Below are 23,501 nucleotides of genomic sequence, written 5' to 3'. Positions count from 1 at the left end.
GACAGCGCCAATCTCCCCATGTCCAGTGGGACATTATTTTCCTCCTCAGCCCGACACGAGCAGCCTTCCTCGTTCCATCGCAGCTCAGCACCGCCGAGCTCCCCTCCAAGGAGGAAGAAGCGAGCAAGGGGGATCTGGCCTGTGTTTCCAGGGTTATTTTTCCTCCGTTGGACTCAGGGTACGCACCCCTCCCCACCACTCTGGAACTGTTTAACTCGGAAGGACAAAGGAGAACGGGCAAAGGCTGCTGAGTGTATCTTGAGGGGGAATGTTTTGGGGGAATTTTGGGGAAAACAGCCGGGGAGGTGGCGTTAACAGGGGGAGGGAATGCAGAGAAATGGCTCAGGGTGAGATGGGGGAGGAGAGGCAGAGCAGGGCCGGGGGAGCGGAGGAACCACCGCGGCTGCTTCGAGTTGCCGAACTCGTCTCAGGCCCCTGGGCAGGACCAGCGGCTCCAGCAGTCACGAGCTCCCTCTGATCCCTCTCTTGGCACTGCTTATCCCATCCACCTCTCGCCGCAGGCCCACGTGCTCGCTCTTCCCTGCCTCCTGTCCCTACCAAGCATATCCTCTGCCCTTCCTCGCAACTGCCCGGAGGCGAGATTCTAAAAAATAAGAAAGAAAAAAAAAAAAAATACTGTGCCTTCATCCTTCAGCAGCAGTTAATCCATGGCATTCAGGTGGTGAGTGGAACTGTAGAAAAATGAGTGAGCCCTCACAATCCTTCACTGTTCAGTAAAATACATCCTGATGTCAGGATTTTTTTCTCACAACATCAGAGCACTGTCTTCTAGAATGTCGTTAAAAAGGAGCTCTACGCTGGTTGTAAAAGGAAGCACCCTGCCACTCCCATCTGAGAGGAGATGAATCACTTGGACAGATGGATTTAATCTTAATTCCCTCCCCATGACTTAAACTATGGAAAGAAAATACAGTTAAATGCCAGGGATGTGCTTATCTGTGTTACTTGGTATATTAATTGTTGAATAGAGACGCTCTGCAGGTACCGACAGCAAGAGATTACAGTACTGCATTTTACTGTGTGAAAAAGATAGTCCTCCTTCTTAGTAACTGGTTATCTGAAACGCCTTTAGAGCAGAATTTAGAGCAGGGTAAAGGTCTTGCTTTGCTCACACATCAGGAAAATATACACTAGAGGAAAATTTCCCTAACGTGGCTTTGCAATTCTTTTCCCCCTCTCAATGGGTCATAAAAAATAATAAGAGGCTGATGGGAGCTTCATTACCACCTAAAGCACAGAAAACCTTGATCATCTATGTCCTGTTCACACCGAGCCCTGATGGAAACACACACCTGGCAAAATCTACAAACACAAACACATTATAGTGGCTTACTAGAGCTGAGACTTTTATTGTACTCACTCTTGCAGAAGACTTTACACATTGTAAGTTACTTTGCCTGCACTAAGGAGAAAATCCTTCAAGAGCAGACTTAAGGGCTTTTGAAGAAACAGACACAAAAGACAGGAGACAAACTGCTCACCTGAATTCATTAAGGGCATCAACAATTCTGTTATATGCCAAACTCCGCTGACTGGCATCAGCTGATCTACGACTCATTTTCATAGCCTTGAAAACAATCATTAAACAGATAAGTAACACATAGCTACAGAAGCACAGAAAATGGAAAACAAAGTCATGTGTTTGACTTTATCTTTCATGCAACTAGTCATGCAAATACATTTTTTTTTTTTTAAGTGATAAAATGATGGTCCAAATGCCAACTTTCATATCTGAGGAAAAATAGGTGAGGCACATGCATTTGCAGCTTCTGCTTCTCCTGTGCTTTTCATCATTCAAGGCATAAAGGGGTCAAAGTTTTCATTGCAGTGGCAAAGTAACCACTAAGTATTTCCTAGAAGATAGATTTGAAGCAAATCTAACCGCACATTTGAAACTTCAATCTTTGAAAATTTCCTACACATCTGAATCAGGGGGTTCAAAAAAAAAAAAAAAAAAAAATAGAAAGAAAAAAGCTTGATATTTGTTTACAGCCTGGAATAACCTAGAGACAGGTTCTGCCCCCGCAATCCACTAGGCTCAGATACAGCTGAAGCAGGGAGGAGGAGGTGGCCTTAAAAGCACTTTTCCCCCTTGGCTGATCCAGGGCTGGCTGGGAGCTTACACAGCCTAGTGACTGCTCCAGCTTTCAGCAATCCCTGTAGCGTAACGCAGCCCGCTCTGTCCTCACCCTGTGTTGTGCTAGCAATAAGAAACATCATCAGAGATGCTGTGGAGCAAAACTCTTCTCTGGTGCAGTTCCAATACCCAACAGCAAGCTGATCCCACTTTTGTAAACTCGTAACAAGAGTTAGGAATTAAATCTGAAAAGGCTGGCGGGAACATACGGCAATACAAGTGCAAGAATCAAAAGAGACTGTGTTTACCTGTTCTATTGCACTCTTCAGTTTGTTCATGTGACTCTCAAAAAGAGGAAAGTGTGAGAAAAAGAACTCATTAAATTTGTTGTTTTCGTCTTCATCTCTCGAGAGTGAAAAAATAACTCCAATTGCTATCTTTTTCTTCCTAACAATTCCTGGGCTAGGACCAGAGCTGTCATCTGACAAGTTAAAGCTTTCATCCATGGACCTTGAAGCATGAAAAAGAACAGAAAGTTAATGTAATCCATTGCTTAAGGTTGTACCTTGGTTTCCTGTGTAATTCAATTCTTGAACATTTAACTTCAATAAACACCCTTCGTTTGCAAGTGTTGTCAAATCATCACCTTTGATAACATCCACTTTGCAATTTTTTACAAGCAACCATTAATCGATTCTGCAATCACAAAAGCTGGAACCAGATTCAAAGTGTTTGTGGGATCAGAACACGGTAGCATAGTTCTCGCCAATCTCTGCCAAGAATTTGTGTTTTGAGTAGGATTTTAGGGCTTCTTATCCTCAGAAGTACAGCCTACAGGTTTATATATTGCTGAAGGCTTTCTAGTTAGTGCAAAACAATGAAGAAAACAGATACTAAAGAAGATCAGGCCTTGAAGTGCAGCCTGACTTGCACCTCTGTAAATACCCCACAGAAAGCAACAGCAAGAGCAGATGTACATATGCAAGAGCAGAATCAAGCTGACAATGGTGGAAAATTTATGGGCAGCAACCAGCGTTTTCATTCCCAGCTCACCATCGAGGGAAGACCCCATTCTCCAAGCTGGTAGTCTGACTGCGACGCCAACGCCGCTGGTAACTGCTAGCACAGCTTTTGTTAAACGAAGAGCCCGGAGATGGAAACGGAGTGATGAGCAGACTGCTAAGAGATGCTGCAATAATAAGAGGAATAAATAAAAATCTCTCCAGAAGAAAGAGCGTTTGGAAAAATAATACTGGCAACTAAACGAAGCCCCTCAAGATAAACCGGTGTTGCATCTCAAGTGCCTTCTCTTTTGCTTATTGAAGTTCCTTATCTAAAAATAACCAGTTTACAGTAATGTTAACAAGATATACAAGCACTATGAGGGTGGGACAGTCCTGCAGCCTTACATAATAGGCAACACACAGGCTGCACCTTGCTCATCAGCCCTGGGTATCAGGAAATAAATTCTTCGTGGAAAGGTGTAACGTTAATCACATCCTTCAACAGCCTTTCCAGTCCTAACCTGAAGTACCCAATATCCTGAATCTGGGGGGAGGAGAGGGTATTGTGGAAGCGGATTCATATTTTAACATTACCGTCCTCAATTTGGAAAGGAGATGACAACAAGCATCGTTTAGAAGTGCTGCAAACTCATTTGAGTGCTTAATTTGGCTTGCTTATCTGCAGCATGCTCTAATAAATCGCACTGCTGTTCAGGTTACCTCTGTGAGGCTCCTAACGCAACACCCTTGACACCTACAACATTCATATGTATACATATAGGTATGCATTGATGCTTATATATAACACAGCAGAACAATCACATTTCAGCACAGGAAAAACTATTTGATGATGTCTAGACATCTCAGTGATGAATATTACTGAATATTTTTGGAGTCTACAGGGTTAACCCACGGAACTGACATTACCAGATCTCGCTATACCGCTGTCTCTGTCCTCGTTCTGCTCCCGCCCTGGCATATCCATAGGGTTGCTATGAACTGTAAAACAAGGAATACCAATTAGCAGGGGAATGTACAGTTCCTTTCTTGTTTGCAGATCTCCACGTAATTAATGAAACAAAAACATGCTCATTAATTCAGATCAACAGCACTGCACAAGGCCATCACCAAGAAAGGCTGCTTAGCTGAACAAGGCAAAACACTTCTCTGAAAAGCTTGTGCATATTTTTCTGAAGTTCATACACCTATTCTAGTACAAGCTAAAACTAGTACACTTGGTTTCCTTACACAGATATTTTTCAATGAAATTTTAATGTACCAAAAGGACGTAGGTAGCACTCAGCATATAGACAAAAACCCACCAAAACCAGTATAAACATGAATTCATTCTTATAGCAGCTTTCTCAGGTATTGTATATATAATTTTAAAAGGATTTTACAATGCTGTCTTGAAGAAAATAAATACTTTGAAATTGTGAGTGGTGAATTGGTTGTTCAGCTAAGCCGTAAGCTGTCCAGATTCACAGTCTGCATATACACAAGATCAAAAGTGTCTCGGGTTCAACAGTCTTTAAATGTGATATATTTTACAAATATGTGTGTGAAATAAAAGCTACTCAGCCATGGAAATAAGACCCAGCCACTAAGAGCAAGAAATGTCAATTTTAAATGAACTTTGATTAGCTTGAGTTTTTACAGTGTGGTTGAAACAAGTCCAGATCAAAATAGCTTGACACTATTGTGAAATATTGTTTCCAAAGCTATGAAATCCACCATTAAATATATAAGTTTCCAAAACAAAACAACACAGCCAACTAACTCCGAAGAGGACTATTAAAGTGCCTGCTGTCCCCTGGGGATTTAAAGCATGTATCCAAAAAGGTAAGAGAGCAGACATCACTGTCCATTTCGTATTTAATACAAGATTATAATCTTATTTCCAGGGCTAAACTACGAATCCACGCAGTTTTGTCACACCAGCTAGACTAGCCACACAGCACAGCACACAGCACACTGCAAACCTGCAAAGAAAGAGGCGCTCCGGATCAGGCGGAGCGGACCTTGCTCTGAGAATGCCCGCCTAGGGCTGCAAAGCTGTGAAAGACCTACATGGCAAAACGTAAAATACACATGAAAGAATGAGGTTAGTAAAGCAGAACGGTCTGTAGGGAGGGGGCCAGGGCAGGGAGAAGATAGAAGCCAACATAAATGCAGACCAACGTATGCAGGGGAACAGCTCTTGCGCTCAACAAGAACGTCGATTCAAGGATACAGCTTACAGTTGGTCTATATAGTATTTATAGAATGAAAATAATAGATCCAGCTTTACACTGTCTCCCATACACGGATGGGGTTTCTCTCCGAGGGCGCTTTTTTTTTTTTTTTTTATTTTGATTAATTTATGCAGGCTCAAAGCCTAACTTGATCACAAACGGGAGATTCATTGTGGAGTACAATGTTTGTTTTAACATCCACGCTGGTGGGGTGGCTGAGGAACTCTGTTGCTGAAGATGACGGGGAGGAAAGGGGAAAAGGCAGGCAGAAATTCATCTTAGTAGAACCAACAGAAAATTATAGGCTGAAGTAGTTGTTCTGAGAATAGTCAGTGCATCAGTTTAGTGAAATGATCATTAGAAAATAAATGTTAGCAGTCTCAGTAGTCCATTTTAAAAGTAATACTGGATTGTAGATATACCAGGGAAAGAGTGTATTTACTGTACACAGAGACAGGAAAAATGCATCGGTATTTTTAATGAGTTAATTGCCAGTCCTCCTCCTAAATTTGAAGCTACTGCTCACTCAAAATTTTCAGATTATGCAAAACATGAAGGCTGCCTCACAACAAAGCCCCCTTCCATTCTGTTAGGTCTTCACTCATTAAAGGAAAGGACATGACCAGTGCTGCTTTTTTTTTTTTTTTTTTAAAAAAAAAAAACAAAAAACAAAAAAAAACCAAACCACACAGCGTATCTAAAAAAAGCAGCTTGTAAATAGTCCCCAACCAAAACACATAGACCCTTCTCCTATCACAGGCTGGCGAGCGCCAGCGAGTCAGGAGCAGTCTGCTACTGAACGCAGTTGTTCGAAATGCTGCAGTTACAGATTAACTTCTTTACCCGCTTTACCCGCGGTTCCCTCCCCCTGCGCTGAAACGGGAACTGTCAACAAACACCAGCGAACCGGCCGAAAACTTGTGCAGCTCAGTTACAAAGAAAGTTTCAGCATCCTCTTCGAGCAGAGGACCTCGTCCCTTCTCGTTGCGCGCCCTTGCACCGAGGTGCCCAGGCCTCCCGGCCAGCTCTGCCCGGCGGGGAAGGGTCACCCTCCTACAGAGCCGATGAACGTGCGGCACTGGCTACACCTAAATCCTACTGAGTTCACACCCAATAGTTGCAGTATCTGAATTCGAACTTGCAGCTTAGATCACACGGGTGATACGGCAAACTTTTGCCAGGCAGAAACCACAACAAAACCCTACAAGCAGATGACGTGAGTTCCTTTCTCTTAGATCAGGCACCTCGTTCACTCATGCACTGTGAAAAATCACAACTGAAGACTGAAAGGAATCGTGAAAATTAAGGAAAGGCACCTTTTAAAGTTTCCTGATTTAGTAAATTCAGGAAACATTTAATAGATAATAGGTTCTTACAGTTTTAATTGGTTCCCTTATAAATGGACTATTGGGAATGATTTTAACGAGGTATACTGCTTTTGAGCCTGAAAAGCATTTAAGCGCATGCTTAGGTGTAGCCTTATCAAAGTCAGTGTGAAGGAGAGACGTAAGCACACCCAATAAGAATTAGGACCACATCAAAGCCAGAAACCCAGTTAGAGTAACAAAGTCATCAAATTCACTCCTTACTTCCAACCCTAGAAAACTGTATGTTACATACATCAATATTCTGGAAAGCAAATGTAAAAAGAAGCCCCTTATCCCACCTACTACAACAGGCATTTGCTTGGAAAGCCAACAATCTAAACCAAGGGAAAGGGAAGACGTGCTGAAGAGCTCATCAGGCTGCTACACTGGACAACCAAGCACTGGAGGACATTATCAGCTCTTCTGTCCCCAAGGAGAAAAGCCACGACCTTCCCTTCTCTGTGATCTAACGTTCAGGGAGCCTTCGCCCACAGCACTTCCATGAAGGCCGAGAACTAAAGATGCCAGATGGTTTTTCAAGACTGCTTAGCTTCCAGGGTCAGACACAGAGAGAGAGGAGAGAACAAAAAGACATTCTGTCTAATCTGATCAGAAACTCCAGCGCAACTGTGCAAGGTTAACTCAGAGTAGTGCGAAACAGGCGGCCACATGCGCTCAGGTGGCCAGAGTACAGAACAAAGTGAAAATTATTAACGAAAATAAAACTGGGGAACTGAGCCAGGCAGAATCAATCCTCCCTGATCTGAGATACGCTGCTTAGAAAGTTCTAGAGACTGTTATTTTCCAACATATTCTGTGCTTGAACTTAAGGAAATCTAGATATTTCTATTATCTATTTTATATACAGCTGTATATATTGAACCAATGCTAATTCCTTGAACTGTCCGATTTTTTCTTCTCCAAACCCCACCAACATTAATTTTCTATTTTCTGTTACCTCATTAGTTTGTTTTTTTGTTTTTTTGTTTTTTTTTTAAATTTGATTCTATTTGGAAGAGTTTCATATTCTATAATCTATGATTACTCAGTTAAAAATATCAGGAAATAAAATCTGTTTGTAATTACCTATATTCCCAAGAAGTCCATTCATAATTGTACTGTGGTCAGGCTTTAATGTGTTGCTGTCTTGATTAATGAACTCAAGACTGTCCTGCAGCCTGTAACAAACATAAAACATACAACAAAACCAGTGATTTGCATTTCAGCAGAATATAGCGTTACTTCATGATAGCCTGAATGGAATGGAAAAGATAAGAACGTGGGCTTCCACTAGAAGAAACTTTCATAGCCTAAGCCACGTTCTCAGGGACAATTAATACACAGAAAACTAAACACTGAACCCTCTGAAGCCAGATGTTTTTATAACACCTTGTTCTTCATCTTGGACTGAATTCTCCAATTTCAGTGTCCTCATCCCTTCTCCTCTGGTGGTTGCAGGTACTCTGTACCTTACAATGTCAAGCATCACTGTATCAGCAGTAAAGGAACAGTTCATTCATTCGCTTAAAGCAAACTGAGGCAAAGACAACCGCAAGGGAAAGGTGAGGACACTAGTGACAGGATGGAACAGATCAGGGAACAAGAAGTTTTTTCCTAGATCAAGAATCTGGAGGGTCCAAAAAAAGTTTTCTGTGTTCTTACGTTCATCTGCTTATGTGCAATAGATACAACTTGTAATGGACTCACGTATTCAGACTTCCATAGATGCTGCTTCCAGTGCGAGCTGTGAAAACCTTGCTGAGCATGAGCTGAGGAGGTGAGCTGGAGGACAAAAAGGAAGATGTCAGTCAGAAACACAGTGCCAAGTCAGGCTTTGCTTTCCATTTCACAACCCTCCCGATTCTATAGACCTAAACACAACATAACAGCCTTTTGTGTCAAAAGCGACATCAGAAACACCTTAAAGCAAACCTAGAAATTCCTTTTACTCTGCACTCGTGGCTTTTGATTCATTGTACATTAGCACTGAGGAGTAAGTCTTCTGAAAAGACCAGCAGTAAAAAACTAATCTTACCGGATCTGGTGAATTTTCAATGTGGAGCCCTTGTAGCTCATGGCCACAGAGCCAAACATCATCTCTCCGAGCATGTTAGCATCCGAGGAGCATCGAGAACCCTGCAAAAAAAACCACCAACATTTGTTTTTAGGCATTTTAGTTGTACATTGCCTTTAATAGAAGTGTGCTTCTAAGGAAAAATATTCTTTATTGAAAAGTTAAACATGCGAAATATCTTGCTGTAACACTGCTGAACATGCTACGTTGAACATTTCAATAAGGATAATGCTAGCCTAGAAAGTGATCTTCACATTGGCTGTGAGCTAAACCACTAAAATAATCCAACAAACCTAACCCATCTACAGACATCAGGGGAAGCAGCTTGAAACTGTGTTAAATCGGGGGACTAAAACGTTTTAAGAGTGTGGCAATACACTTTGCTGAATAAGAACCATTAAGTCTAAACTGTGTGTCTGCTTGACAAGAATCACAAGTTCACTGAAGATCTTATCCAGACTGTGCACTGGAGCCAAGGTGGACCAGTGCTTTCTTGATGAAGGCTGATTCATAACTATCCATGGATGGTATTTTATGTTTCATGCATCTTCCCCGGGTGCTCCTGTGATGGTACCAGCAAAGAACTGTAGCATCATGATGCCGGGCGTAAGTTGTGCAATTCCTGCTTCTCGGCTGGTGAGAGCTTGCTGTAAGGCATACTGGCTAAATACAAAGGAGGCACGTCACTATGCCACGTCACAGGCTAGATCAAATGCTGCAGACAAAACCCTAAAATTAAAAAGTTACTCAGGGCAATCAACTGGAGACGACTGCTCATCTGACAGTCATCTTATTTATATACTTTCAATGACTGAGATTACTGTCCCATTATCCAGGGCTGTTTCATCTCTAGGCTAGCAGAACATTAGTGCTGGCTCTTCATCTGTGCCTTGCCCTGTATAATTTAAGATACCATGATCACTCACTCACAGAGCTCAGGCAGTTCATAGGCGAGGTACTCTGCAAGACAGCAATACATTTCCTTTGTGGTGCATGGTAACTAGTAACACTTCCTTGGAGTAATCATTCCAAAAGGTCCCTAAAACCAGTCACAGAAATAACCCTGTATTTGGAAAATGCTAAGTGCCATATCTCCCTTACTCAAGCTCTAAACAACCAGGATCCTCACCCAGATTCCTATACAGGCTTGGAATATATCTGAATATTTTGCCCAGTGTCAGACAGTGAGCTTGGAGCACAACCAAGGATGGGGTGCCCACACCACGGCTTCCTCCCAGCAGAAAGAAGTGATATGGAAATGACCACTTGATGTTTCTGCTCACACTAGCCCGCAGAACAAGGGCAGGAACAAGGAAATCTTAATCAGCCAAAAGACAACACGATTACAACACTTTTCAATTTTTAGCTCTTCTCAAGCACTCTCAATTAAGATGATGGTACTTTAACAGACATACTATTAACCTCTGAAATCTGCTATCATTGCAAGAAAGATAGGGGATGACTAAAAGTAGCAACCACGGTTATAAAAATGAGGATACAATTGCAAGGTTTGTTAGTGTTCATGTGACAGGACAAAATCTGATCATTAGCTGGGTCTCAGAGAAATTTCCATCTTTACCTCCCAGGATATCATACTGCCTTGGTGCACCGTAGGCAGTACCAGAAAAGCTAGACTTCTGAGATCAGTCAGAATGACCCAGCAGCTCCAAGGAAATATAAGCATCTAGGAAATGATAGGTCTGCCAGCGTCATGAAATCTTGAAGTAAGAACACTGCAAATTACTACAGCCAAATGTTACGATCATTATTTTTAAATCTGTTGCAGATCTCCAGTTGAAGGACTAATTCTGAATAAATGTCAAGCCCTTGATGGTTGGTTTTGCTTACAACCTTCTGTTGTTGTGAAAATCCAATTCTAAAGCTGAAGAAAAATACTTTAAGATTAAGTATTGATTTTCTTTGTCAGGAAGCCGAATTAAAAAAAGCAAGTGAAAATCAGCTGCTTTCAAATTTAATTATAGGGGTTTCCCTTTCCTCTGAAAGATGGAGACAAGCAATGCTGAAGGCAAAGAGCGTGATAAGATGCACCCGTGGCCTGTTTCAGTCTGGCATTTCATCTACACTTAATAACAATAATTTTATCATGCATAACAGAAGATGCACATATTTAATGAATTTAACATGGAAACACTGCTACAGCTCAACTATATGGGCCTTTAATGCTGCAAAATAAAGGTCACTTAAGACCAAAGTAGAGTGCAATCAACTGGGGAAAGGGGTTAAATATTAAAAACTCAAACAAAAAATAGCCAAGGAGCATCTGGCAAAAAGGGCACAACCTCTGGCACTGACAGCTTGGACACAAACCAACTCCCTAGGTCATATTTACAAGCTCACATAAAAACTTATCATAAAATACCCACAAGTGTTTGTTATCACACATTAGCATATGAGAGGTAGTAAAATTTGCATTATTTGGAAATGACATTTCTGAATATATTTACAGCATTTAATATTCCCACTACTGTACATATTGTCCTATCAATAACTAAGTATATATGCAAATTAAAAACACAGTACAGAAATAAATGTTAACTGTCGTGATCAACAAATCAGAATACACTGACAAGCAGGTACAGAGGTAACACTAGTGTCAAAACGTGCAAACAGTTGTGGGCAAGCTCAGAACCATATTCAGCTTCATGGATTCTCATCACATTTGTGAGGGATCTGGACAGAACATCATTAAAAATACTGAAGCCTGGAACAAAACCCTGTACTTCACCTTGCAATTAAAGTTGCTCATATATAGTCAAAGTGTATTTAAACAAGGATATATAAAGAACCACTTTAAAAAGCCCTATAGCATTGTATTATTTGGATTTCTATTTTATAGCTGTAAAACAAAAAAACAAAAGAACTTATAAATACTGCAAATACATTAAGTAACTTCTGAGGTTACCAGTCACAGCAGTTAGAAGATAGGAAACACCAGGCTGACTGGGGTCTGGACAGACTTACTCTGGCTTTTCTGCATAGGTAATATCAAATTTTACTGTGCAGTAAAGAACTCTTGTATTTATGGTTCTCTGCTCACTTGCTGGGGAAGCCTGGAAGGAGTACAGGGAATGCAGTAGATAGTTTCCAACACTACACGCTGTGGAAGACCAACTTACACTGAAAGTTTCTCACATAGTTTCTGAGCTGGTCACATAGTCACAGATCATTTCAGTTCAACTCAGTAAGATTTCTGACTAAGTGATACACATGAGGAAATGTGGACTTAAAAGGGAAAACTTTCCACAGCTTTAAAATACACTGTCATGCCAACCACTAAAATTAATTTCCTTTAATAACGTTGACCATTGTTTGCACAGAGCCTGCCTGGTAGGAGAGACAATTTCTGGATAGTGGGGGGCATCATTTTTCTTGGTCACACAATGCACGAAGGAGGTTATTTTGTGCTGGAAGGAAGCTGCTGACAGAAATGTCTCTTCCTTTCATAACCGCAGCTAAATGCCCTTCCAGGAAGGGAGGAATGGAAAACAGATCTTCAGCCACCTTACTAAAGCTGTGGAAAAGAGTGTGATGAGAAAGAGAAAACAAGAATATGCAGCTTGCCAAATATAGCAAGAGCTAACGTGACAGTGGGAAAGTCAGTACTGAGGAGTTCTTCATTTATATCTACGGTAGATTAAGACATCAGTAGTACTGTACTTCAGAATAGGTTGTGGAGATAGGAGCTTCCCTCAAACACACAATTACTTCATTACAAAGGGTGGAAGGACTTACTTCTATTTTAGGGTGGCTTAATATAAAACACTTGTGATCCATGGAAGGAGAGATGACAGAAATATATCCGTGTCAGATGACTCTAACTACTCTCATGGCCAAAATTTCTTATGTAAAATGTAACTTAAGTGCACTGAATCCCTTGTTATAAAGCTATTAGACAGACTACCCCTATAGATAGTGCGTTTCTCAGTTATTTCCCTGGCATTTGGCAATAAAGGAAAATAAACTACCTCATCTATACCACGATAAGATATTTGTGCCAACTCTGATTGTACTGAATGAATGTTATCACCCGGGTCATAAGACAGAACAAATGCCCTGGAGAAATCGCTGCCATTCAAGACACATCCCGAGAGAGCCAGCTGGTTGCTTTTAGACTTGTTCAAACCCAAACCTACAGAATTAAACATTACTGAGTCAGAACCAAAGTCTAATTTTGACTGAAAACTGCTCTCCACAGCCAGCCTCTAATTTCAGGTATTTTACAACATCCAGTACCTCGCCTGCCGTTAGTATTTGACATGGGTTATTAAAAAAAAAAAAAAGAAGAAGAGTGACTCACCTGGTATTTTGGGCATTGTTCTTTTGGATCAGAAAACGAGGAGGATGAATTGATTGAACTATCCAAGGAGGAAGAGCTGTCTCCTCCGGGCTTCAGTTGGCAACATTTCCCAAAAACTCTCACCTGAGCATCACTGCAGAGTTTCTGAAATACAGACAACATATGTAACACACTAATACCCACGACCTGAAATCACTGTTTAGCAGCATTGCGCTGACCTGTTTAGGTAAGATATTTAACAGCTGAAAGGCTTATGCCCCAGGAAAGCAGTTAACAGAATATGTATTAATGTCACTTGCAGCCTGGCTGTACAAAAGCAAGCTGAGCTGTTTTCCTTCCAACTAGCCAGGAGCTAACAGGTCACTCCCGATCCATTTTCCTAAGTAGCCAACCACCTCTGAAGCTTTACACATGACTTTTTTAGACCCAGGATTAGGAGAAAGGATGACACCAAGGCGTTTAAAGGAAGGATGGCAACAGTAGGCTTGAACTGTCTTCACCTTGCTCCCAGTGCCCACTGGAACAGAGGTGACACCGCACTGGGACAGGCACAGCCCTCCAGAGCAACGCCGGCGGCCAGATCACGACAGGGAGCCAGTCACGATGTACAGGAAAACATGCTGATTAGGTGTAACCGAGCAAGAACACCACAGAATTCAAGAGGGACTCACTAGATAAGCAGAGAGAAAAGATCCTGTTTTTATAGATCTCTCTCTAGCTGTGTCTAAGTCCCCTGGTCTTTTTAAAGAGTGGCACAGAGATGACACGTTCCTCTCGTTTTCAATATGAGGGAATAGTGAGGCTGAAAATGGACAAAGCTGAAAATCACAATAAGCATTACAGAGAAAGCAGAAAAGTTTCACAACATGATGGAGAAATGGTCCAAGGGGTGATTTCTAATAGAGAATCAGACAGAAAACGTAGTAAAAAAGGGAGTTAGGAGGGCTCAGGTGGAGCTGGAACTGACACACAGGATGGGTAGGATCTGCATCCACGCTACCCATGCAGTACTATGAATCACGGGCACAGGAGATGCTCCACTACTGTTTCGTTCACTCTTTAAAAACAGTTGCAGTTTCCCCTGCGAATCTCTGCATCCCAAGCAGAACCAGCATCCACGTTAGTTAATGCCATTTACACTAGCATTGGGCAACCTTCTTCACCTAAAGATCTCAACGTATTTTTCATATAATCGTTATACTTCAACACACCCACGTAAGGTTGGCATTATTTACATTTGCTAGTGGGCAGCACTAGGAGACAGAAATAGTCTACACTGCTCAAAATTGCCCACTAACTCTGCCCTAGGACTTTCTGAATTAACATTTCCTGTGCAATCACCAAACCAGTAAGAGCAAGCTGAAAGCAAGCCCTACTGGAGGCAAGGTTTAAGGGACAGAGGGAAACACAAAAGTGCTGTTACATGTCACAGCTTCATCTCTGGACTCACAGGTCCACATCACAAGCTCCCCCTTCATTCAAAAGCATAAGCATGTCTCAACCTTTAATAGCTATGAAAAAAAAAGGAAAAGGCATAAAGAAAAGTGTGAAATACCCAAGGCACAGGGTGGTAACTTCATGACTCCGCTCAATAATCAGCAACAACTGTACAAAAAGACAACTGCCCTTACTGCTGTGGAGGGATTTTGATGAGGGACAAGATGGGGATCTCATGCTTCTGTCCTAGGCTGTGCGGGTTACTTTTTCTTTTTGGCTAAATTTTGCCCACAATTAGGGACAGGTGACTTCTATTTGGCCCTAACTGTGGGTGAGAAAACAGCAGAAAATGTGAGGGATTATTGAGCTCCATGCGGCTGTCTGCACTGCTGCTCCCAATAGAGAGCTGCTGCCGCAGAAAGCCTTAAGGAAAAAATGTGCAAACAAATCACTAATTCTGTGGCAGAGGGGAAGGAAGAATTCACTAGCCGCTGAGTCCTGGGCTTTCCTGACATATACAGCCTCCCATAGTAGTATCCTCTCGTTACGACATCATGGTGAGTACGTTGAATTCATGCAATATGTAGATTTGCTAATAGCTCGTATCTGTGGCTTGAGCACAGTACACAATGGCTGGAACATGTGAATGATCATCATATGACTTCAGTAGGAACTCGTGAACTAGAATTGCATTTTATCTCTGACACAAACAACAATGTCCTCGGCTAGGCAAGCATCATGTGATAAAACCACATAAAATCCACAGGGTTACAGAAGCTTTTGCAGGCAAACCACATTTCAGCTTGCATTTTCCATCAGATGTTGAAAGTTCCTTCTAAAAAGTTACAATTATAACTAAGCTTTCTTGAGACTGTGAAGCCAGTAAATGCATTTCTACAGGTGAAAAAAAAAAATGCTGTGCATTAAGAAAAATGGGCTACGTTTGCAAATTACTTGCTTTTAAATAATTTCTTCTCAATATCACTGCATTTTTCTGCACAGCAGCTTCCCATGGATCCACTGGGGAGTTTGGTATCTTGAAGTAATAGTTGCCTAATTTAAATAGCAAACCAGGAAAAGCGCTGTTTGGTCTTTGCAGTGGAGTTTAATGAACCAGGACTCCTGCAAGGAGTCTGTAAAGGAGGTCAGGATCTTTCAGATACCACTCTTCAGAAGCTTGTGAACAGTAAATCCCTCCTAAAATGCAGAGCGCTGACGAATTTCGGCGTTTGCTCTTTTACAAACTTAGCATGCGCTTAAGAATAACTTGTTGGACAATGAGATCAAGTACCTGCAATGTCCCTCTCTCCTCTGCAGTTTCTGACTCCAAATGTCAATGAAATTTTAGATGCTACAAATCTGCAGATATTAGGCATCAAAGGAGTGGGATTACTTGCATTCCAATATGATATTCCAAAGATATTCAAGCCAGGTTTCCAAAAATAAAAAGGTAACCTAAAATATTTAAGAACTGCACAAGGGAAAGTTTCAAAGTTGTGGATTTTCCTTCCAAATAGACATAGTTGCACCAAATCAGACCCCCTAGGCAGTGCGCTGCTGGAGTCCTCCACAATGCTCGCTCTTGCTGGAGAGCAGAACATCTGCTGGAAGGCTGCCGTGGGCAGCCGCCGCTCCTGGCTGCCACGCTGCTCTCCCCGCTGTGGTCACACTCTTTGTTCTTTCCCTGCCAACTCGCTGCAGATATCGCCCAGCTCCAAAGACTTCCTGGCAGTCCCAGTTCCTACATTAGAGGTCATGGTTTGCTGAAAGCCTCGGAGACCTATCAGGCAGTACTGAAGATAACTTAGAGTAAAACGTCTTTATAGAACGACAGGGTACGAAGTAGTTTTCTTCTACAGTTCTGCTTCTGGGATCTCTTTTCTCCACCTCTATCAGCAAAGACCTTTAACTCTTTGCCACAAGGTCTATAAATTCCTCGGTAAGTGGAAAGAACATGCCCAGAGCTGTGCACAGGAAGAGGAATTTCTGCTGGGCAAGTTTTAGTTTGGGGAGAATAAGAAAGTTGAAAGGAGCCTGGTATGTTGAACTAAATCCAGACTGTGTGCATGTGTGTTAGGGCTGTGAGTGACAGAAGGAAAGAGAAATGTCATCATATGCTTTACTCTTTTCTACCTCTCTGTAACAGCAGGTGCTCAAATACCACAGTCATGGTAGTGATAGAGAAATCTGTATTTCCAAGCAAAGCTGCCTCTCTTCAAGAACTCTGTACCTCATTTCCAGAACAGGTTTTTCAGCAAAGCTGAAAAATTATTCCAAAATAGATAAATTAACTCTTTTGCTTTATTAATATGCGTCAGTCTGAATGGGTAATTAAATATATGTATCCACCGAGGACACAAGAGTAACTTGAACAGGCATTCATTCCTTCCCTTCAAGCGCTGCTGTAAAAATCCAGGTATCTTTCTTAAAATGCAGCTGTCAAGTTCTACATTTTCCCTTTACTTCCAGAGATGTCAAATTCCTCAGTTACTCAGAGGTCAGTGGAAGAAGTAAAGACAACCCTACGCTCCCCTGCTCCACTAGTATTCTTCCATTTCTGTTTGGAGAAAATAAGCAGAGTTAAGAAGGTGGGACTTGGTCTCTGTGCTTGCAGCTTTATCTGTCTGCTCAGCCTGGCTCACTGCAAACCTGTCCACTGTGAGCCCGATGGAGACCAGAGTCTCCATTTCACACAACTCACCTAAAAGCAAAAGGCTCACTATCCAATCACTAATCCCTCAAAGCAATTTGCTGTTCAACATTTATCCGGTGCTGAAGTATATTAGAACACGTGGCTAATCCTGGCTTGTTTAAAACAGCATGCCATTTTTCCACTTTGGGATAAATACGACATTTGGAGTGAAAGAAATTGCCGCAGTAGGAGATCAAATATCATATGACCTTTCAGTTAAATTATCCCAAAGATAAAGACAACTAGGTTGCATGGCCAAAGTGAACTTTTTGCTCCCCAAATCCAAGTCCACAGTTGCACCTCTACATCTCAAATTCTGCACCCGGGACCACTCTTTCATTTCTTCAAAAAAAAAAAAAAAAAACAGAACAAACCCTGCTTCTGAAAATCCTCTTCTGTCTCTGGGTCCTGGAAACAAGCCACTGCCCTTTTCTGACTCCTTGTCTTTCCCCCCGCCTCAGCCAAACTACCCAAATTCTAGATCCTGGCTCAGCACAGTACACAGCTTGGCTCTTACTTTCTTTCCTCCCTCTTCCTCCTCACACTCTCTTGACACCCCGTCTTCCTCCCTGGGTTCCATGGCTTCCTCTAGGCTCATCTTTAGATTTAGGAAATACTTTATCTTTCTGCATGTCCATCAGCACCTCTCTTCAGTCAAATCCCCAAGGGTAACCACTGTCTTGTCATAAGTCACCAGTAGACAACATAATAAGGAAACTGAGCAGTTAAACGAGACAGCTAACCCCTGCCCCTGACCTCATTCAGCCTGCTCCGAGGCAAGCCCTGATGCAAGGTTCCCCTTCCCAGCCTCTGGTTTACTCCCCACTTCTCCCTCGTGGCACCGTGTCTGTGCCATCCTTATCCCAGTCAACTGCCGGCCCTTGGAGGAAAACTCCTCGTGCTTCAGCTCCCCTTTGCGCACAGACGTTTACGGCGACTTAACTCGTGCGCTGCACAGAGCAGCAGAACGGTAAAACACAGCACGGCCTTCGCGTAAGGTTGGCGTGAACGTGGTGTCAAGGTTGAGAAGCCAAGCACACAGGGGTCGGGAAAGGCAGAGCCGAGGCTGAAAGCTCAGCACCGGCTGGGCCACCTGCGCTTTAAAAAGGAAAAGGAGCTGCCTGTCGTGCTTGATTGGAATTTCAAACCAGGCTCGGTATCGCGGCTCTCGGTGGAGCATATCTGTGTTCACACACGGCTCCTGGCTTGGAAACTCAGGACAACCAAGGGGGTGGGGGTGTGTGGGACCTCGCACAGCCACGAGGCTTCACGCAGGGAGGCGAGCGGGGCCGGTAGACGTGTGAGCGGAACGAAAAGGAGCAGGCAAGCACAGAAATGAGTCTGCTAGTAGAAATCTGTCGTAGGTCGGAACATCGTCACCTGCAAATCAAGTAATACCGTCTCCCCAGAAGTGAGACACTCATTAGTACAAGGAAGTACAAACCCTGAAGTAACTCTCTAGAGGAGACAGTGGATCAAACCACGAGCTTGCCCGTAGAAGTACTCCGATACCCCAAAATCCACGGGATGTGGATGTTTGGGTGTGGACCGACGCTGTTTGGTGAAGGCGTCAGTAATGTCTACTTCTCGGATCACACGCTGCCCTCATGTACGCAATATGCAAATGCCTGTTCCCATATGTTTGCTCATGACCGAGTGTCACAGGGCTGGAAAGGGCAGCCACTCTCTTCTGGGATACCCTGACAGAACTCAGTTACCCAATTTTCTGATGCCCGTGAGGGCAGCAGCCTTTCAGCTCCGCTTACAGAGCCCGGCTGATCAATAGTCCATCCCCTGGAAAGCCGGGGAAGAACCTCTCCTGCTTAGCACCAAAAAAGGTATAGGACTCACAAAGGGGATCTCTCTGCCTCCCGCCATGCCAAATGCCCACAGCTGCCTACGGCGGATCTCTGCCTGGCCCCGGCGGAAACGCCTGGCACAGCCTTCGGCTAACATTCCCGGTGCGGCGGCCGCCAGCCCTCCGAGTCACCAGACTGCTGCTCCGCTTTGCTCGCCAAGTTTAACTCTAGCAAGACCCGGGGAAAACATTACTTCTCCTGCGCAACTCAGATATTTTCATGGCCATCCTGCAACCTCTCAGCTGCCTTCTGTCTGTCTCTGTGCAACAGCCTCCCAAAATTCTTGTTTAGCTGGTATTTAGTTTTACGGCAGACATGAAGAGGCTGATTGAATATCCAATGAAAACACAAAATCCTTATTTGTGTTATAGTCACATCTCCCTCACGGATAATACGAACCTAGTAATGCTTTAATAATTAGAGCCCAGCTTGGTGTGAGCACCAACTCTGCAGTTTTCTCTCATCAAAAAGTCAGAGCCTACTGTTTTATTTCTTGAAACATCTGTGTCTGGAAAAGTTTGCTCTGATGATGCTCCTTAAATTTTATAACCATCCCTTCCCTTACAGAATTCAAATGACTAAGCCATGTTCAACCTTGGTCTACTGCACACCACTCTTGACATATGTAGAGATTAGATATATAAAATAGAGCAAAGTATATCTCACCTTGCTGCAGGCATACAACTCAAATTATAATTGCTTTCACGTCTCATAAGCAACAGAAAATGGGAACTGAAGAGCACAGCAACATAAAGCAAACAGAAACCCTCTCGGTTCTTCGCATTAGACTGATTACACTTCAACCAGAACAGTCTGGCCACTGCTAAGCACTCTTGCAAATCTCCCCCAGTGCTATTTGTAAATCCAGAGGTATAAATCACGATAGGAAATGGTGAGAGGAGATATGCAGAAAGTGTTGGCTTTTGTGGGGTGGTGAACAGATACCCTTTCAGAAGGGAGAGTGCCCAGCCCACACACATCTTGCTGCAAAAGGGCAAGAGTGCTTTGGAATGTGCTTAGAGCCAAGATCTGGCTTTGTATAGGCAGGGTGTGTCTTTGTTAATGAAAATCATGATAAAGAGCGAGAAAAATAAACAATGCAATTCCTTGAAAATGGCCAGTACGTACTGCTAACTGTACAAGCCTGTACTAAGCTTGCAGCAAGCTGAGCCGAGGACTCTTCTGCACGTTTTTACCTGCATAATGTTTCTGCTATTGCAAAGTTTTGTTTTACGAGGCAAGTTTTGCCTGACATGACATTATCTGAGTACTGCAGAAAGCAGTTATCATGGCAAACGAACATTCCAATATATTCTCTTTCAAACTTTCCTTATACCACAAAAAAAGAAGAAATATATCAAATTACTAGAGATGAGAACTGGGCATTTCGAACACCCTGGGAACAGTCTTCCTCCATCAGTCTCACGTACTCATTTCATAGAGACGGTGAATACAGCTATTTCCCTCCCGCTTTGCAAAGAAAAAGAAGGGAGAGATTAATATGGAACCATATTAGCTTCATTATCAGCCATTTATTCTGTTGCTGTTGTCACAGTCAACAATCTCAAATAAACCAAAACAGTGAAGTTTGCAAGTTCACTGTGCAAATACAGATCTATCTCAAAGAGGTTTTAGGCTTTCAATAAATCAGTTGGAATATGGCAAGAGGATTCGTACTGTACAATGTCTTTTTATTAATGAAGTAATACTTCATAATTAATGATGTAATAGTAATAAGCATAGCCAGCAATTCATACCAATAAACCACTTCTAAAGAACTCTTGTCTTTAAAAACCTATTTTCCTGGCAAGAATACCTAGGAGAACAGGAACTTATAAATTATGAAGCCATCCTAGCAAGTCGAAAATGAAAGATGCATTTTGTTCAACATTTGTGAAACTTGCTTTCTTTCACAAATTCTCAAAAAGAACTGGGAAATTAGGATCTTGATTCATGGCTATGAAAGTGCTAGAGTAAGCGGTGGAGAAGCCTGGAAGTTAGTGCCTGATGAGACACAAAGTGACTCCCAGAGGTCAGGGTATGAGGACGTAGGAAGAACTCAGGAACGGGATGAGAAGCATCAGGCTGGCAGCATTCAGCAAGAGGCCGGAAGAGTTTACAAAGCTGGATGAAGAATCTTCTGGCTGTACTCCAATACCCAACATGAAAACCAGGGCTTGAGGGGGTAATGTGTTATTTTGTGTACTCCTGCTTACAGAACTTAGTAGGTCCTACAGGTAAAAGCAACTGGGATCATAAATTTCAGTTCACACAGTGCATTCTGCTTGCAGAGCTTAAAATGGTTTGCAAAAGCTTGCTCGAGATGGTGAAAAGGAAGTAAGAAGAAGTTCAAAGCAGTGAAATAAATTGTCCAGCCTCACACAACCACTTACAATAGCACTGCAGCTAGAAATTAATCTTCTGGCCAGAGCCCTTAGAGGGAAGTATCCTCATCTGACTGCATCCATTACGGTTTCAATTAATAGATTACCATGCAGACCATGCCAAAAGGAAAAAGAAAGGAAAAGTTTTCAAGTAATTTTGTGTGAAAAAACTGTCAGCAAAGCATAGAAACAGCAATTGGCAAAAGCTAACCAAACAGGAGACAAGAGGACACAGGGCTGGGAGGACCTTCCCATTAAGAATGCGCCATGGCATGGAAGCACATCCACAAATACCAGTTTATGCCCTGCCTCAGCCCCCCAGCACTGCCTGCTGCAGCCCCAGGAAGGAATCCTCCTCTCTGAAAGAGCAGAAAGTAGACGAGCTCAGGAATAAAGAGATCACTATAGTTTTTAAAGCTTTTTAGAGTGAAAGCACTGAAGCCTGAATAATTTGCAACTTAACAGGCTTTTAAATATAGCCCTGCATATAACCAACATTTAAACGTCAATGTGAATAGCACAGAACATTTGTGATTTATCAATCTTGCTATTTTAAAAAATATAGACTATAACCATGTAAATCAGTAAAATACTCACCGACACGGAAACATCCTCAATTTTTCTTTTAGCACTGGAGTCAAATAAGACATTCCGTCCTCTTCTTTCGCAGTCCTGATACACAATCAGTCGGATCTGACTTGGGTCAAACTCCGGCAAAGGCCAGCTTTAATTAAAAAATAAAAGAGCAGAAGGATCAATTACCACAACTCTTTATTACACTGTTCCTTCTACATTATCTGTATATGCAACTTTATTAAAACACAAAGTCAAGCAAATGCAATGCCATTTCATCAAACCCTTTGATCCTGTAGCCAGAACTATGCCTTTTGTTTTTTTCTTTCCCCTACACTTGCCAAATTACACCAGCATAAACGTTACCAATCCACAACCACCATATACAGTGATGTGCGCAGCATTACTAGCTCTTGTGTTCTGTCTTGTGATATTTAATCTTTTCTTCAAGTTCCAGCTTTTTTAAATCAGTCATAGAAGCTTTTGTGTTTGAAGGAAAAAAAAAAAAAGTCCCTCATCATTGCAAGCACTAGCTTAAAGCATTCACAATTCAAAAGCAAAAAGAAAAAAGTGTATTCACACTGGCCTCTCCCTTAAGTTACAGGTTTCTGCATTTGCAGTCATGGGTTTTCAGCCTCATGCGTTGGCAAAACACTGAACCCCATAGCTGAAAAAGTGCAAAGTACCTTTCCTACCTTTCTTTAACTTTCACAAATACCATAGTAACACATGCATGGAAGTAACTGCAGTATTATAAGCTACAACATTCATACCAATATATATGCTTTGATGCTGGGGAACAGAGCGCCACATGGAGCTCGATCCTGACTATATGCTCAGGTCCTCGCTACATTCAGACTAAGAAATAATCTCCATTTAAGCCACTGAGATCCCAGGCCATGCTGCTGCGTGGGTCAGCAGAACACACACAGCAGCCCTCTTCTCATACACCTATTCCCAAACTGTTTTTGCAGGGAGTAACAAGGCAAGGAGCTTTCCTGCGCACCTCTCTGCCTTCCCTAGTGCCACTGGCTGCAGCAGAGCTCTGCAAAGGGAGAACTTGCAGGGCTCAGGCTTGAATACCATTGCATAATCTTGCCTTTAAGGGTGCTTTGTAGCCATCATCTTAAATTTCCATTTTAAAAAGCCAGCCATGCTTTAAAGCCCAGCAAGCATTGTTGCCCATGATCTTGGGAATCCATTTTCACTGATACCTTCTCAGTTCTTGGCAGATAGGAAACAAGACGCCTGCTCTATCCATGAAACCAACAGGAATCATCTTTCAGCTAGTTACGAGCCATTTCCTAGATCAAGTGAAATTCTATCTTCCTTATCCTTGGCTTTTAGGCAAGCAGCGTTAGCATGAAACCCCTAGAAGTGAGAAACGAGGCCCTGGAACTTTCCAGCCGTTAATGAAGGATACAGGCTCCTGGTTTACAAGAAGGAGCTGTACATTTATTT

General features: G+C 42.5%; 1 protein-coding gene across 3 annotated transcripts in view; it reads right to left on the bottom strand.

The window, feature by feature from the left end:
* The window catches only part of FNIP1 (folliculin interacting protein 1), a 69,495-nt gene that overhangs the window by 17,051 nt on the left and 28,943 nt on the right, over nt 1–23,501 (bottom strand). For 2 of the 3 annotated variants that reach the window (XM_042790071.1, XM_042790072.1), the window contains exons 2-11: nt 22,065–22,191; nt 13,096–13,239; nt 8,739–8,839; nt 8,411–8,485; nt 7,790–7,881; nt 5,085–5,168; nt 4,030–4,101; nt 3,152–3,287; nt 2,407–2,608; nt 1,503–1,588 (exon numbers count right to left, since the gene is read on the bottom strand). In XM_042790071.1, coding sequence (XP_042646005.1) covers nt 1,503–1,588; nt 2,407–2,608; nt 3,152–3,287; nt 4,030–4,101; nt 5,085–5,168; nt 7,790–7,881; nt 8,411–8,485; nt 8,739–8,839; nt 13,096–13,239; nt 22,065–22,191 — 1,119 coding nt within the window. The remainder of the gene's footprint in view (nt 1–1,502; nt 1,589–2,406; nt 2,609–3,151; nt 3,288–4,029; nt 4,102–5,084; nt 5,169–7,789; nt 7,882–8,410; nt 8,486–8,738; nt 8,840–13,095; nt 13,240–22,064; nt 22,192–23,501) is intronic. The other variant, XM_042790073.1, reaches the window with a different exon arrangement.

The sequence above is a fragment of the Tyto alba genome, unplaced genomic scaffold (genome assembly GCF_018691265.1).
Source record: "Tyto alba isolate M040663 unplaced genomic scaffold, T.alba_DEE_v4.0 Super-Scaffold_17, whole genome shotgun sequence".
Lineage (NCBI taxonomy): Eukaryota > Metazoa > Chordata > Aves > Strigiformes > Tytonidae > Tyto > Tyto alba.
The sequence above is the reverse complement of the archived record's forward strand: the minus strand, read 5'-3'. Positions and strand labels throughout refer to the sequence as shown.